We start from the raw sequence: 15,973 nt of genomic DNA, 5'->3' as shown, positions 1-15,973 counted from the left end.
TTTTTGAAGTCCCCTATTCTTGCAGTAGGTACTGAAGAACTGAATATATGTACTGGCCAGTTTCACAACAGTTATAGCAGCAGCAAGTTCTTCTCTCCCCCACCCACCCCCCACCCCCCATCCTGCTCCGTGTGGCAATATTTTCTGTATGTGATCATGTATTCTGGTCAGAAGGTGTCACTAGAGAGCCTTGCCTTGTAGCTTTTTCAAAACTGTTAAAACGCAACACAGAACTACCCCATAACCAGTACGGAACAAAAAGTGTCTGACCCTCCCAGAGTCAGGCTAAAATCCCTCCATTTAAAAATGGCAGGTTTCAAAGTAGCAGTCGTGTTAGTCTGTATCCGCAAAAAGAACAGGAGTACTTGTGGCACTTTGGAGACTAACAAATGTATTAGAGACTAATAAATGTGTTAGTCTCTAAGGTGCCACAAGTACTCCTGTTCAATTTAAAAAGAAAACCTGCTGCTGTCTAATTTTGTTAATTTCCATTTTAAAATGAAATGCTAAATACAATTCTAATCATGGGCACTTTAACATTTACAGGGACATGCCACATAATTGCATAGTTAAGTGTGCAAATTACCTCCCTGCCCTTTTTTAAAGCACTCATTTCCATACATCAAGGTGCTGTGCACAATAATGAAACTAGTCAAGATGAGGCAATGAGAACTTTTGGGGGAACACTGGAATCAGATGGCAAATTATAGGTATAGCGTATAGTGGTGCGCATAGTTAAGTCAACAAGGAGTCGTTGTTGTTTTTGTAGATACAGACTAACACGGCTACCCCCTGATACTTGACACCATAGTTAAGTCACTTCTCACTCCCCATTATAACTTTTTCTCTTAATTTGGCTGTATCTTTCTCAGGCCGGCTATGGCACACACTTCTGCCAGCAGACCTATATCAGTCAGGATCCCTGACTGACCTAGCTATGCTGGCAAAATTCTTGGTGTAAGTACAGTTATACCAGCAACGGCCCCAACCCTCCCTTCTGTAATGCAAGGGTAACGCTGTGCCTTCACCCACGGTTGTCACTGAGGCTCCCCACAGGTGCAGCAATTAGGGTTGCCAACCCTCCAGAAGTGTCCTGGAGTCTCCAGGAATTAAAGATGAAGCTTATTTAAAGATTAATGTTATGTGATAAAACCTCCAGGAATACGTCCAACCAAAACTGGCAACCCTAGGAGCAATCAACCCATACACTAATAAAATGCAGGCCTTAATGTGTCCTGGCTTGTGCTGAAATGTGACATGCTGCGGGCCTGTCAGGGGGCTGGATTTGGCTGACAAAAAGGGCCATTCTTTTTCCAGAGCTATTTGATTGTAAAATAGTGGGTTGTTTCCCTGTATAAAAAGTACACGTATGCAACAATATGTGTGCACGTACATGAGCTATGGAAGTGTTTGATGCACAAAAGGCAGGCTCCATTATTCACATTACATTTTTTTCACATTCTTTACTAGCCTCTGCAAGCAAATGCTGCCACTTGCCTGCTGCTGTAAATTAACCTTTGCTGCCTTCAGAATAAAATATTCAGTCTTTGCAGATAACAGCAGTAAATTTACACCTATTATTAGCAATTCCCTAACACATACTGTAATGCAAAGCAAACATTGTTGGTAGGTGCTTTTTGTGCATCTGACTTGAAAGAAAAAAAATATATATAGTCTAGGTTTGTTCTTTCTTTTCTTTTCTGTTTCTTTTCTTCACTCCTTTTTCCTTTCCCTTTTTTAGATCTCAATTTTTTTTCCTCTTGTCCTACACTGGCTGCAGTTGTTTGGTGATTGTTGTTGCATGTTTTTGTTGCTCTCTCTAACTGAATTCAGTTTACATAATTATTGGTCTCCCTCACTATTCCCTGCTCCCAGACATCCCTTCTTCCCTCATTAAGTATTTTTTTTCTCTTCACTACAGAAGCCTACGAGCTCCATGTGTGGTTCCTCTTCAACCATCACTGAACTGCAGGTATTCATACCTTTCCTTCTCCTGAACCCAGGATGCCTCTTCTCTTCAGCCCCTATAATCTAATCTCACTTTAGGAGGGAGATTCTCTTCAAACCTAGAGATTTGATGGGTCTGAAAGCCCCATGCATACCAGACTTTCCTCAGAAGGCGGGGCTATGGGGCTGCAAGAGGAGATTGCCAGAGCTTCAGGTTTTCTATCACTACTGGGGGATGAGTGTAGAGTGACCAGGAGGGTCAACAATAGTGAGAAACTTCTGAAAAACGTCCCTAGTGCAGACAAGGCAGTTGAGCAGGGTTGTAGCAACAAACAGGAGTGTGTAATAAGGTTGAAGGTGACCCACAAAGTAAAATAAAATCAGGCTTGTATTCCTTTATATAATATCAAAAAGAGGGGAAGAGCAGTGGCTGAAAGGTTTTCTATTCCCCCCCCCCCCCCCCCCCAGATTCATAGGGTGACCAGATGTCCTGATTTTATAGGGACAGTCCCAATTTTTTGGTCTTTTTCTTCTATAGGCTCCTATTACCCCCCCACCCCCTGTCCCGATTTTTCACATTTGCTGTCTGGTTACCCTTCCCCAGAAAAAGAGAAAGAGGGCAGAGATGCTTTAAAATGCATGCACTAGAGTCTCGGGTCTTGAAGACCTTGACACGCTATACTCAGTGTAGAAGTAGTTAAATGTATGGCATTGCAAAAGACGAAAACCTGAGCACAGTGGGGTTTGCTCAGCCTGTATATAACTTTTGAGGGGCTCGGGGGGGGGGCGGTTAATGCCTATTTAATTCAAATGCCTAAAGAACACTTGGATGAAAAGATATGTCATAAAGTTCCAACACTTCTGCCCATTCATTTCAGGTGTGGGTGGTAGCCAGAAATGCCCTTGAGGCTACCCAAGAGTTTTTTTTTTCCCCAGCAATTCCAGATATGGATAGTTTTGACATTGCTCATATCAAAGGGTTAAAAAAAAATAACAAGGAGGAAGAAATTAAACCAAACGAACAACAATAACTTTGTTTGGGTTGCCTTGAGACAGGGACTGTGTATGGATAACTTGAATCAGCTTAATTTATTTTTGTGTGTGGACTCTTATCAGTTTAAAACTAGTTGTATCAACTTAGTAAAATTCACAGGTGCCTGCTGAGACAAACCAATATAAGAATGACCACGCAAAGTGGGACCTCTCTAACTAAATTGGTATAACTTTAATTAAGCCAGTACAACTTTGAGCATCGCCCAGGCCTTAGTATATGTTTGTATAATGCTCAGTTCAATTAGGACTTTGGTTACTACTGTAACACACACAAAACTAATAAATTTGCCAACGAAGCAAAAAAGGCAGAAATCCAGTGTTTTAAACATTCATTGCAGGTCACCTCTAAGATAAAGCATCCCGGCTTCAACCTCAATCTTCTACCTCATAAACACATCAGTTACACCATTTATGCTTATTTACATCATTTATGTTGCCTCTGAATTTGACATTGAGAGCAGAATGCACCCAGGAAGATTGAGAGTGAATGAGTGGGAGGAGATAATTGGAAGAGGAAATAGAAACAGAATATGGTAAGAAAGAGAAAAGAATGGTGGGAGGTGGGGAACCAGAAGAAAAAATGGAGAGAAGACGAATGAAAGCAAGAAAGATGAGAAAAATGGACGAGAAAGATAACAGGAATATAAAAATGTATTTTCATTTCATATGGCTATATGCTAGCCTATGATTTAGGGGCAGCTCAAGGATAAGATTTATCATTGGGGAAAGAAGAGTCAATAAAATGTTTTAATCTGTCGGACCAATGCAATTTAAAACAGCACTGGCTGGTATAGGCCAGCATGGGCAGAGGGAGTGATAAATGACCTAAGGAGTGCCAGATCTGGCTGCATGCTCTATGGTTGGCTTCCTGTTGCTCAAATGCTAGTTCTAAACTCAAGAAAAATAAAAATTAATACTGAAAGTGGAAAGTTACTTTCAGGGGTTACAAATGTGTTACTAACTGCACAGCTATATTTCTGTGTAATATTCTTTTTTTTAAAGGCAATTGGGTGAGTAACTAAAGAATATCTTTAATCTTATTCAAGCCACCAGGTGGATCTATCTTAAGGTACTTTGCTAAATGTAATTTTAGAAGAATTTGTCATGGAAACTTTGATCCTTCAGCAAGTACTGGTAAAACAAAGCAACCAACCACCACCTTGATTTAACATATTAGCTGAAGGAAGACTCTTTTTGTTATCCTTTATAAAAGATGTCAGAGGATGAAAGTGAAATGTGTGGTCTCTCATTCACATTCCTAGTCCATGTCCTCTGAATTGGTAATAGACTGGGTGGGATTTTTGTGTGCAAGTTTCTCTTTGTAGATACATCTGATATCACCATCTGGCAGGGGGGCAAGAGGGAGCTCTGGGCTCAGGCAGGGGGTTGGCGTGTGGGAAAGGGTATGGGCTCTGGGCTGGGGGTGTGGGTTCCAGGGTGGGGCCAGAAATGAGGGGTTCAGAGTGCGGGAGGGGATTCTGGGCTGGAGCAGGAGGTTGGGGGTGTGAGGGCTCCAGTTGGGGATGCAGGATCTGAGGTGGAGCTGGGGATGAGAGGTTTGAGGTGCAGGCTGGGAGCCGTGGACTCAGTGCTCGGGGAGGGTGCCTACAGCGTCTCCTGGCCACGCCTCCGCCTGCAACAGCAGAGACGGGGAGCTGCCTGAGGTGAGTGCCCCCACGGACCTCAAATTTTTTACTCTGCACACTTGTGTCCATGTACGGACACGTTGCCAACCCCTGGTTTGAATCCTGGTAAATAAGTAGGCCCAAACACAGGCCTATGTTGATTGTTCTATTTACAGTATCCCTGGGGGAAATTTTCCCACGGGTTCCCCTTAACCACTGGAAGCAAGACCAACAACCTTACAAGAGAGAGGCCATTGGAACTGATGACATTTTTGATATAGATCAGTTACAGGAACAATGAAGTATCAGGAGGTAGCCGTCTGTATCCACAAAAACAACAAGGAGTCAGGTGGCACCTTAAAGACTAAGAGATTTATTTGGGCATAAGCTTTTGTAGGTAAAAAACCTCACTTCTTTCAGATGCATTTGAAGAAGTGAGGTACAGGGAGGGATTTTAATTGTCATCTTGACATTGGCATTTGGTTTATTTCTAGAGTTTCCTGGTATTTCTGTCAGCATTTGGTCTCTCTAATGCCCTAGGGAAAACTAGCTCTCTTTCTGTTCAGGAGAGATCAGAAAAGTGACTGGTGAAGGGGAGGTCAGTTCAAGGGCACCTTGTCCCCTTTAGTGACATTCAAATCTTTTCACCATATTTATTTCCTATGGGATTAGTCCTCTGAACTAGGTGGGGCTGGAGAATGATTCCAGGTCAGAAGCCGCAGCGATTTATTAGCGACCTTATCCCTGCAGTTCCATGTAGTCAGGCTGCAGAGGGGAGCAGCGATTTTTCCACCCGCTGCCCACCCTGCTTTGATCGTACGCCGTTCGCATGCACAAAGCCCAGGGACTTGCCGGGGAGAGACACAAAAGAAGACGAACGCCTTCGCGTTTGGCCTGAACATGCCCCTTTATCTGCATCATTGCAGCTCTGAGAGCAGCGCTGACCGGAGGGGGCCCAGGGGTTTTGTCCCAGGGATTACACGCCACTGGTGGTGGGCAACGGGTGGGAAAATCGCTGCTCCCAGCTGCAGCCTGACTGCATGGGAAACCGGGCACCGCCGAGCTGGTCCCACTGGCCCCGGGCCCTTTGCAGGTCTCTTTGCAAGGGACGGGCCTGGGGCTGCTCGCGGTAATGGCCGAGGGAAGGTTTCCCCAGCTCCCGATCGGGCTGGTGTAGCGCTCTGCTGCTCCGAAGAGGAGGCGGTTTCACCCTCCCCTCCCTCCAGTCCTGGCTTCGAGGGGGTGGGGGTGGAGCGGCTCCTTCAAAGCAGCAACCCAAGCCGAGATCAAAGAGGTCAGCCTCGCACCTCAGCGGGGCCGGGGGCAGCCCGTGAAGTGCCCTGGGTGGGGCTGGAAGCTGGGGTGCCCATTAGCTAACAAAGGCCGAGGCTGTTGTCCTTGGGCCCACCACATTATCAACCGATTAGTGGGAGTCCCAGGGGAATAGCCACTGCTAGGGAGCCTCAGGGTAATGGCGTTGGAAAGACAAAGGGGGGCCCCGGGGACCCTGTGATTAGACTGGGACGGTGTTACAGTACTTGAACAGCTTTATCCTCTCAGTAACCCTGCAGCAAGCGCCCCCCAGAGGAGGATCTGGCTAATCTCACCTGTAACTCCGCCTCTCGCACAGCCGCTGCTCCAGTCCAGGATCCCACAGCCGTCTGAGGCCAGAGAACGGGGCACCCAAGTCCTAGGTACTAAAGTTAAACGCAGCCCATAAAGATGCTGCAAGGCTCCCCAGACAAAAGGGCCCTTGGTTTGGCTTTGCATTGCGGATCCTAATCAGTGCCTTTGATCTGCAGGGTTAAAAGGAAGTTGGCTGTTAATATTTTTCAGCAGCGGCGGCGCCGACGTCCCGGAGAGAGCTATGGGCTATTACATGACCATCTGCATAAAATATTGGAATCGTAGCCATGAAAATGAGCAGCGCTTTCATTCCTGTACGCTCCGGAGAATGACCATGCAGCTTGGAGACGAGCATAAAGGAAGGACCCAGTCCTGCCCTCATTCAAAGACATGGCAGAATTCCTATTAACTTCAATAGGAGCAGGATCAAGCCCCAAGAATGATTCTGAGTGTAAAGATAAGTCAATTGATGGAAAACATCTTGTGTAGCGTCATAAAAGTCACCAGTTAAATATTCAAAACAGGTTGCATTTGAATGTTGCCAACTGGTACACGCACAAAAAGAGCCAAACATCTGCCAAATAATAAAAATAGAACCAAGGTGACTTTTAATAAATAAGACAGTATAAGCAACAAGTTCAGCAGGTGGCTGTTAACTGTTGTAATATTCATTATACCTGGAAGTCATCCAAACTGTAAATAGGATAAATAAGCACACTTCCTGTAGGATGTGCATGAAACCTGTCAATTTATTTAATATTATACCTTTGTTCCAACTGACTAGTTTGTGCCCCTTTGCACGCTCTACATTTAACACACAATCTTTTGGCTGAAACAGTTGCTTTAATAGATTTAAACTGCATTTATAAATGTAACTGGTGTTTAAATTTGTAAACAAAACAAACCAGATACATCAGGGGATGCTAAAAGTCTGACTCAGCTGTCATTTTTAATTCCATATAATATACAATAGGTTGTGTGCTCTCTGACAACTTACCATTGTAATTATGATTTGACAATGGGCAGATTACAAAGAAAAAGGCTTGCATATAAAACACCTGCAGTGTCTGGAGAATGGAAATATGGGGCCAGGGATGAAATAGCTTCATGTCTTAACTTGCCCCATTTCTGATGCATAATGAGGGTGAATCACTCAAAAGGAGAGAGAGGGGGAGAGAGATTTAAAATGAAAAGTAATGCCAGAAAAAAATACAACACTTTTTTTTTTAATTTTCAGGTGAATTTAATCCTAGTGAAAGAAGGTGTCCTACTGAGACTTTCAAAAAAACTAATTATCCCCATGACAGGTACACATTACATAGTAATAGTCTAGCCTTTTCCAACCCTCACTTCCAGAGGCCACCTCTGGTCCACATGAATTAATACAACTTAATGAAGGGACCCAATTTAAATACTATAATTTGTAGCTCGGTTGGCACCTCATATTCTTATCTATACTAGCCTCCACCTCCCCTTAAAATTTCCCAACACTCATGCTCTGAGCAGGTTTATGTAATACCATGGTTAAATGTTGGCACTAGAACTGATAGAAAAATAAGTATGTTTTGTGAAAAATGTTATAGAGACAAGGTGGGTGAGGTAATAGCTTTTATTGGGCCACCTTCTGTTGGTGAGAGAGAAGGAACAGTTGGTACAATACAAGATCCATCACTCATCCACCTAGGCTCTCTTAACATCCTGGGACCAACATGACTGCAACAACACTTCATACAACAGTGAAAAATGACATTTTCTGATTTTTTGAGTGAAAAATCTCTTAATTTTGTTTTTGTTTTTGCTTTTCCCCACTGAAAAGGGGGATGGAAAGAAAAAAAGAGGATGGTGAGACCTGAAACGTGAGTGAGGAAGGGGGGAAAGGAGGGAAAAAGAGGGAGGGGAGCTGGAAACCAAAAATTTACAGATGAGGGTGTTTTTTTCTTTTAAAGAATAGTTATGTGAATATATTTGGTTTGTGAAAAAGGGCATTTCTCATTGAACTGGGTTTCAAAGAATTTTGGCCAGCTATAGCTGGCACCCATTCTCACAATTGCTGTCACAAGTTGAGAAATTTAGGTCTGGGGAAAACTAATGTTGACACATGCTAAAGCCCTGTCTATAACAGAAAATTTTATAATCATCTTTAGTATGTATGTAATGGGGTGCCATTGTTACCTATGTTTGAAGCTGTAATGTAGTCTGGGTTTAAGCATTTTAATACTGTTGCGGTTAGCCTTTCTTGGAGGCAGATTCAGTCTATCTAGTTTTAAATATGGGTTGAGTGGAGATTATGGAAGATGGCAAATGATGCTTACATAGATCCCTACCTAAGCTAGAACACAGGCCATTGTTTTCCCTGAAGGTTTTGTGGAAAACCTCCCACTTATTTTTTTTCCTTTTTTTTTTTTTTTTTTTTTTGGTCATTTTCACAATAATTTACATTTGCCATTATGCACATCATGTATACATTTAATCAAGACTAATGCTAATTAATTCAACCCTCAGTAGAATAATTGCTATAAAAATGCCCTAGCTACAGTCTGGTATCCACTTCTCTGCCTACATTGTGTTTTATACACCTAGCTAAGCAAGTTTTGTGCTCCCATCTTTATTGTAGCACTGGTAAATTTTAAAGTGAGAGATGGGATAAATATTATCCAGGCTGTAAAAGGGTGGGGACTCCAAGGCATAGAAAAATTTGAGGGCTAGATTGCAGCACTTGGCCACAGAAGCCACAATCAAAATCCAGCCCCAGTGCACTAGATGGTCTAAAAACATGTACAAAGACACAGTTCCTGCTCCAGTGAGTTTATAGTTTAAGTAGATAAGTGACCTAGGGATAATGATTGCAATCAAATGAGAAAGCATTTTAAATTTCAAATATATATGTAAATTATGTATATAGCATATTAAATAGATAAAGTGTCATCTAGCCAGCACTGATTGGTACAATTGACATAGGCAATTTTAAGGTTTTGGAGTAGCAGCCGTGTTAGTCTGTATCCGCAAAAAGAATAGGAGTACTTGTGGCACCTTAGAGACTAACAAATTTATTTGAGCATAAGCTTTTCATGGGCTACAGCCCACTTCTTCTTCCTATGTATCCGAAGAAGTGGGCTGTAGCCCACGAAAGCTTATGCTCAAATAAATTTGTTAGTCTCTAAGGTGCCACAAGTACTCCTGTTCTTTTTATAGGCAATTTAGTAGAGGTGAGTCTTGAACAGTTATTTGAAGGAGTGTGTAGAGGCCTTAAAAAGTGCTGCAGGATAGGAATTCCTTGCATAAGGAGCAGTGTGGAAGAAAATACAGAGATTTGTGTGAAATGCTGACAAACCAGCAGAACAGAGTAGGACAGTGTGAACAAGTAGGGAGGGGCAGAGCTGTGAAGGGTCTTAAAAGTCAAGTTTGAACTTCATGCAGTGAGTTAAGTGGAAGGATTCAAAAAGCGGGGTGAAGTGCCAGGAGTGCTGGGAAAGGAAAATGCTTTTACCAACTGTTTTGAATGGACTGGAGAGTGTGCTGTAGATTTAGGGAAGTTTGCAGTAAATAAAATATAAGATGATGTGGGTCTGGGCAGGAGTTATGGAAGATGAACCCTTCCCTTACAGATTTGATTGACGGAGATGGTGGCATTGTCAATGGTGATAGAAATGACAGGTCAGGAGATGTTAAACTGAAGTGAATAATGAGAAATCCAGCAGGTGTGTCAGAGTAACAGGCCAAGTTTCAGGATTTAATGTAGAAATCGGAAGTGGAAAGATACAGGTGGAGTGAGGATGGCTATTGAAATTGAGCAATCAGAGGAGAGCCCACAGAAGGAGGGCATAGACAGAAGAGAAAGAAGACAAGGATAGTCGGGGAGGGGGAGGTACAGAGGTCCTGCCCAAGGGGTGTCTGAAGGGAGAGGTAAGAATAGAAGGAGGAGAGAATAGTTTTGAAAGCCAAAGGAGGACAAGAAGCTGAATGTGATCAACAATGCAAAAGCATGAGAGAGGGCAAGGCAGATGAGGATGGAATACAAAGCCTGAGATTTAGCCAGGACACTTATTGTCCTTTCTTAGTTATATAGTACATATATGAATCTAAAATCAGTCCTATTACACTAATATGATATGAAAATGAACAAACAGAATAAATCCATAATTACATAAAATATATACATTATCTATATAATAGAAAATGGGAATCAAGAAGAAGCTGGCCTACTTAAACACTCCAATTTACATGCTGATTATTTCATACCCTTCCCTTTCTGAGGTCTCTTCCTGAGTCTAGACATTCAAGGTGGGTGAGGTAATATCTTTTGCTGGACCATAGTTGGCCAGTAAAAGATTATCTCATCCACCTTGTCTCTCTAATATCCTGGGATCACCAGCTATACCATCTCTTCCTATATCTGTAATTTATAGTCTGACTGATGCTGCTGCAAGTGGTAGACCATAGCAATCCCAGTGAAGTCAAAAGGAGTTCTGTGCATGAAGAGTGTGTAGAATTGGATTTCATCCTGCAACTAAATACTAATGGCTGTTGTAGCAAGCAAGCACTATGCCCAGCAATAAGATGTGTGTACTGCCCAATCCTGCAATTTGTTATGTGTGTGGGCAAATCCCCTATTGAAGTCAATAAGGCTCTGTGAGAGTGCAGCAGTCTGACTGCACAGAGTCAAATCCAGGATCAAGTCTTTAGATTGCCAGCCCTTTGGGGCAGGAACTTTTTCTTATATATCCATAAAGCAGTATGTTCCCCTCCACCCTGTCAAAACAGTCCAAGTAAAACAATGGCTCATAATTAGCTGTTAAAACATATATGTATAAAACTTAACAAACCTAATTTCTGGACTTGTAAAATCTCAAACTTCAATTAGACCTGTGGAAATCTTAATTGGTACTCCGTTGTCTGCAGAAAGTAGAAATTACCAATTCACTCAAGTATAGTTTTCTTAAAATATGAATTAAATAAAGTACATTTCTAAAAACCCGATCCTTTTAGAGAAAAGCTCTTTAAATTCCCGATTGTTTTTTGAAGCTTCTGTGAGTTCAAGCAATAAGTGCCATTTACATAGGGATAGGATGTAACAAGTATTGTAAATCACTTACAACAGAGTTCACTAATCTATTGGCAGACATTGTGGAGCCAACCCTAACCGAGCTTTGGAAAATGTGTGAACAACATCTTTTGTGGGGGAGACCTGATGGCAATTAGACGATACTTATCTGGGCCTTTGATGTTTGTTTACATAAACAACATTTTCTTTGGGACTCCCTTTATAAAAGAAGCAACCCAGAGAGAGGAATTCTCTGACTCTGCTGCTCAAAAATCCATCCTCCCCTAGTTTGTGTTGAAATAGAAGACCGCCAGGATGACCAAGGCCCCTTTCTCTGTAGAGTGGCTTTCCCAGAGCAGCCAGGACACCTATGAACCACAGCAAAGGCCCAGTAGCTACGCAGAAGGCACTCAGGGCAGGACTTCTGCATCACATGGATTGCTCACCCGGGTCGGAAATCCAGTCTGCAACTCCAGAACAAACCCACAACCGCACCAAACCGCAAGCCAAACAGGGAAGAAGGGTGAACGTATAAAGACCCCGGACACCTCTTCTAAGAACGACCCCAGGAGTGAGAAGCTTTTTGATTCTTCCTCCTCTATAGGTGATTATAATTGCATCTACTATTGTGCTTTATAGACCATCCCAATGTATGCTTGCTCTTGTTGTCTCTTCAGTGAGTAGAGGGAAGGAGGAGAGTTAAGTTATAACAATGACTAGAGGGAGGGAGGAGAATTGTGCATTATTCTTTGCTAAGTGTATTGGGACACAAAGGGTGAAATCCTGGCCCCATTGAAGCCCGTGGGAGTTTTGCCGTTGACTTCAGTAGAGCTGGGATTTGACGCAGGGGATGGTCTTAAGTGACCGGGCATAGGACGGGGAGTTGGGACTCTTAAGTTTAATTTCCTCGACTACCACAGGTTCCAGATCTGACAGTGGGCAAGTCATCTGATCTCCCTATGCCAGCCTCCAAAGGGAGTCCTTTGGTTTGACCGTGGTAGCACGCTTGGAGCGCCTGTGGGGCCAGGAGCTATGTGGGTGCAAGGCACTAGCTGAGCCCTTCCATTTAGGAGATAAGAATCGCCTCGGAAAACTGCTGATTTCCGTGCCAGGAAAAGCCTTTGTCATCTGCCCGCAGCTGGCGTCCTTCAGTGGTGTATAATGGCCGAGGGATGCGTGAGCCCTGCAGCCCCCTCTAGGTCGCCAGCCACTGGAGTGCTCTCAGCGGGGCTGACCTGGTTCCTCTCTGTGCCCAGCAGCACCAGCCGCAGCCAAGCGGGCGTGGAGCGCCGCGGAGTCCGGTTCCGACTGGGAGGGCGGCCGCTCGGAGTGCCAATCCCCCGAGGAGCCCGGCGGCAGGGGCAGCCGCCGCTTGCGCACCGCCTTCAGTGTGGAGCAGATCAGCACCCTGGAGAGCTCCTTCAAGCGCCACAAGTACCTGGGCTCAGCCGAGCGCCGCAAGCTGGCCGCCAAGATGCAGCTGTCCGAAGTGCAGGTGAGCGGGCCGCGCGGCTGGCTGGAGGCCGGGCCAGGGCGGCGGAGCCCGGGCCGGGCTCTCTGGGGGCGCCTGGGTGACACTGTTTCTCCTCCCCACAGATCAAGACCTGGTTCCAGAACCGGCGCATGAAGCTGAAGCGGCAGCTGCAGGAGATGAGGCCGGAGCCCTTCTACAGCCCCGTCCCCTTCGGAGCCCGGGCCGGGACTCTGCCCCTGCACTACGTCTACCCGGCTCAGCAGCCGCTCCTGGCTCACCTCCCCAGGCCGGAGGCCGTACCCGCCAGCTTCGCCTTCCCAGCACTGCCAGCCTCTGCCCTGAGCCCCGCCAGCACGTTCCGGGGGGAGCCTGGCTTTTGGCAGGCGCCCTGCTTTGTGGGCTACAGAGACTCCGGGGCCTTCTTGCTGCCCGTTTGAACCCGCGGGGCTGGCCTGTGACTCAGAGAAGGATTTGCACTAACGCTGGCTCTGCGGAGTCGCCTAGGCGTGCAACTGCCTGCTGTGTTTGTGATGCGATCTCCTCGTACATAGCGACAATATTTTATACGGACACTTACATGCGGATAATGGGGCCGAGTATAAAACCAAACACTTACCAGCTTTCACTCTACTTCCTTGCACAAATCCTCGGAGCCCTTACTTGCCATAACCGTGAACACAACCTCTTTCTTTCTTTCCTTCCTCCCTCCCTACTAAATTCAGGATGTCAACTAATCTGCAAAGCCCTGACCCAAACCCAACCCTTCCCTTCCATGGGACCCGGAATAGGCTCCTATCTAGATTTGCAGTTTGAGCTGGTTTAATAGACTCTGCTTGGAGACCACCTTTTAAGGAAGTGGGTTGAGAGTTTAAGAATAATAACCGGGAGAAACTCAATACCCTGCCAAACCACCCAGCAGCCAACAGAGTGTTGAACCTTGCAGTATGCACACAGTGGGTGAAATCATGTGCTCATGGCAAAATTCCCATTGACTTCAATGGACTTGACTGCGTCCAGGCTTTCACATTGTGTTGAGTTTTAGTGCTGCTGCCTGATCCTTATTACAGAGGCTCCTATACGTGCCCTGTTCTAGTTAAAACTGTTACAATTATAGACACTCCAACATTATCCAATTTAAATCACTAGAAGTGAAATCCTAGGTCAATTGAAGTCAATGGCAAAACTCCTACTGAGTGACTTCAGTGGGGCCAGGATTTCACCATAGGAAGTTTGCTACTGACACAAACAGGAACAAGATTGGGCCCTGTGTCTTCAACTACTCCCTGGGTGGCTCTGCTTCTATTTTATTTAATCTGACAGCACTAATATATACTGACCATAGGATTCATTTTCAGATTTATTCATGCATCTAAAATAAGGTGTTAATATTAGGGAAATCAGCTTCCTACATTTAAGCATACAATGATAAGTCTAAAAGATCTGTCCAAAATAGGGCCTGCCGCTCTTATTAACATGAAAAGCAGATAGCTGCACCGGTAGGATTACTCTTGTAACCTTGAGCAAGGGCTTTCAGGATCAGGCCAATCACAGTAGTGACTGACCTGGAGGAACTGCTATGTTTTGCAAGATCAGAAAGGAATGGAAGACAGATTTACATGAGAGGCCCTGATAGTCTGTGGTGGAACAAGTGTGACACTGACAAAACTACATATATGTGTGCATAGCAGACTGGCTGGTGCACATTACCTTTTAGTATTTATACACTAGTGCTACATTTTAAATGTATTTTTGTGTTAGCCAACCAATTATTGGGGAATACCTTTTAAAAGACCCACCCAAAATGTCTAGACAAATTAGAAAGGCAATTAGTAGGCATTTTTTAAAAGTATAAAATTTTAACTTCCCACCCTGAAAAACACTACCCAGCCCTTTAAGATTTCTTTATACCAAGTACCGTGAAAGGGTACTTGTCCTTTTGTTTGCTTTTGTTTTAACAAATTAACAGGCAAGAATAAATAATCAACCAAGTGTAGTTAAATGACAATGTTAAAAGTATAGATGTTCTTGGAAATGTTGTGCCTCTGGGAAGCCTTCTGAAAAATAACACCGTTACTCACATGAACTGATCCCACCCAGACTAATCCAGATTTACGTTTCTATTTACTCTTATCATTGATCCAGCCTTGCAACTTCTTCATCAGTTTAGACTCCTGTCAGTCCGGGGTCCCACCATAATGATACTCGGAAACTCCATAGTATCAACCAGGTGTAAGGCTGCCTACAATAAAATCAAAGATAAAAGTATTGGTTAGTCTGGCCCATTTATATTTTGCTGTGAGATTCACTGTTGTTGTTGTTTTTAATTTAAATACTACTACTACTTAAAAAAAATTCACACTCGGCAAGGGCCCATTGGCAGCCCATGGAAATCAATGGAAATGGGGGAGGGAGATAAACTGGAACAGGGCTGCCCAGAGGATTCAGGGGGCCTGGGGCAAAGTGGGGGAGCTGCGGCGCTTGTACTCACCCGGCGGCGGTCCGAGTCTTCAGCGGCATTTCGGCTGATGGGGGCCCTTCAGTGCTGCCAGAGACGCGGAGCAACTGAAGAGCCTCCGCCGCCGAAATGCCGCTGAAGACCCGGACTGCCGCCGGGCCAGGGCTCGCGGGGCATTTTTTTTTGGGGGGGGGGAGAGGGGGCTTCAGTCGCTCCGCGTCATCGGCAGCACTGAAGGGCTCCCCCGCCGCCGAAATTGCCCCACCTGCGCCCCCCCCCCCCCCCCCCGCGGCTCTGAACTGGAAAGGATTGTTCTAGTTTCATTGACTTCAACTGAGTTATAAAAAGTTACACTAACTGAGAATCTACCGCAAAGTATTTTGAAAGACTCCATTGCTTTCAGATCAGGTCTCCTACACCGCATCCCTTTAAGCTGCTCTGACCGCTTGGCCCATGCAGATGGCTTTGTTTTGCTTTCTCCCTTGTGCACTCCTGAATAGGCTGGCCTGGTGCTGAGCTAGAATGCGTACAAGAGACTGTAAACGTGGTCTTCTGAACAGGATCCCTAGTATGGAAGCTAAATAGGAAAAATAGAGGTTTGTGGCTTTAAATGTTCTTCTGGGCTATAAGAAATAAGCCTAGGGTTTGCCTGCTATTAGTGTGACCTTTTAAGAAATCAAAAGCAAAATGAGTGGATTTCATTGAGGAAAGTATTTTGAATACAACCTAAATTAGTTGTAGATGTAAACGTT

The 15,973-nt window shown here is 44.5% G+C and overlaps 2 protein-coding genes across 7 annotated transcripts in view; both read left to right on the top strand.

Moving 5' to 3' along the window:
* Positions 1–2,398, top strand: part of KNDC1 (kinase non-catalytic C-lobe domain containing 1) — a 116,411-nt gene extending 114,013 nt beyond the window's left edge. Inside the window, exon 29 of the mRNA XM_054033478.1 lies at positions 1,922–2,398. Coding sequence (XP_053889453.1) covers positions 1,922–2,035 — 114 coding nt within the window. The 3' untranslated portion in view covers positions 2,036–2,398. The remainder of the gene's footprint in view (positions 1–1,921) is intronic.
* LOC128840034 (homeobox protein pv.1-like) lies at positions 1,933–15,070 on the top strand. Of its 6 annotated transcripts, none has more exons than XM_054033483.1 (6): positions 1,933–1,972; positions 5,120–6,319; positions 6,462–6,702; positions 11,371–11,896; positions 12,549–12,787; positions 12,889–15,070. In XM_054033483.1, exons 4-6 carry the CDS (start codon positions 11,608–11,610, stop codon positions 13,201–13,203), a joined length of 843 nt encoding a protein of 280 aa, XP_053889458.1. In that variant the 5' UTR covers positions 1,933–1,972; positions 5,120–6,319; positions 6,462–6,702; positions 11,371–11,607; the 3' UTR covers positions 13,204–15,070. The 6 variants fall into 6 exon arrangements, with proteins under 6 accessions (XP_053889458.1, XP_053889457.1, XP_053889456.1 ...); XM_054033482.1 differs by having other exon boundaries at positions 6,428–6,702; XM_054033481.1 differs by lacking the exons at positions 1,933–1,972; positions 5,120–6,319; positions 6,462–6,702 and adding an exon at positions 7,023–7,558 and having other exon boundaries at positions 11,633–11,896; positions 12,552–12,787.
* The last annotated feature ends 903 nt before the right edge of the window (positions 15,071–15,973 follow it).

This window comes from Malaclemys terrapin, chromosome 7, assembly GCF_027887155.1.
Source record: "Malaclemys terrapin pileata isolate rMalTer1 chromosome 7, rMalTer1.hap1, whole genome shotgun sequence".
Lineage (NCBI taxonomy): Eukaryota > Metazoa > Chordata > Testudines > Emydidae > Malaclemys > Malaclemys terrapin.
Note: the sequence above shows the minus strand (reverse complement) of the source record. Positions and strands in the feature narration are given on the sequence as shown.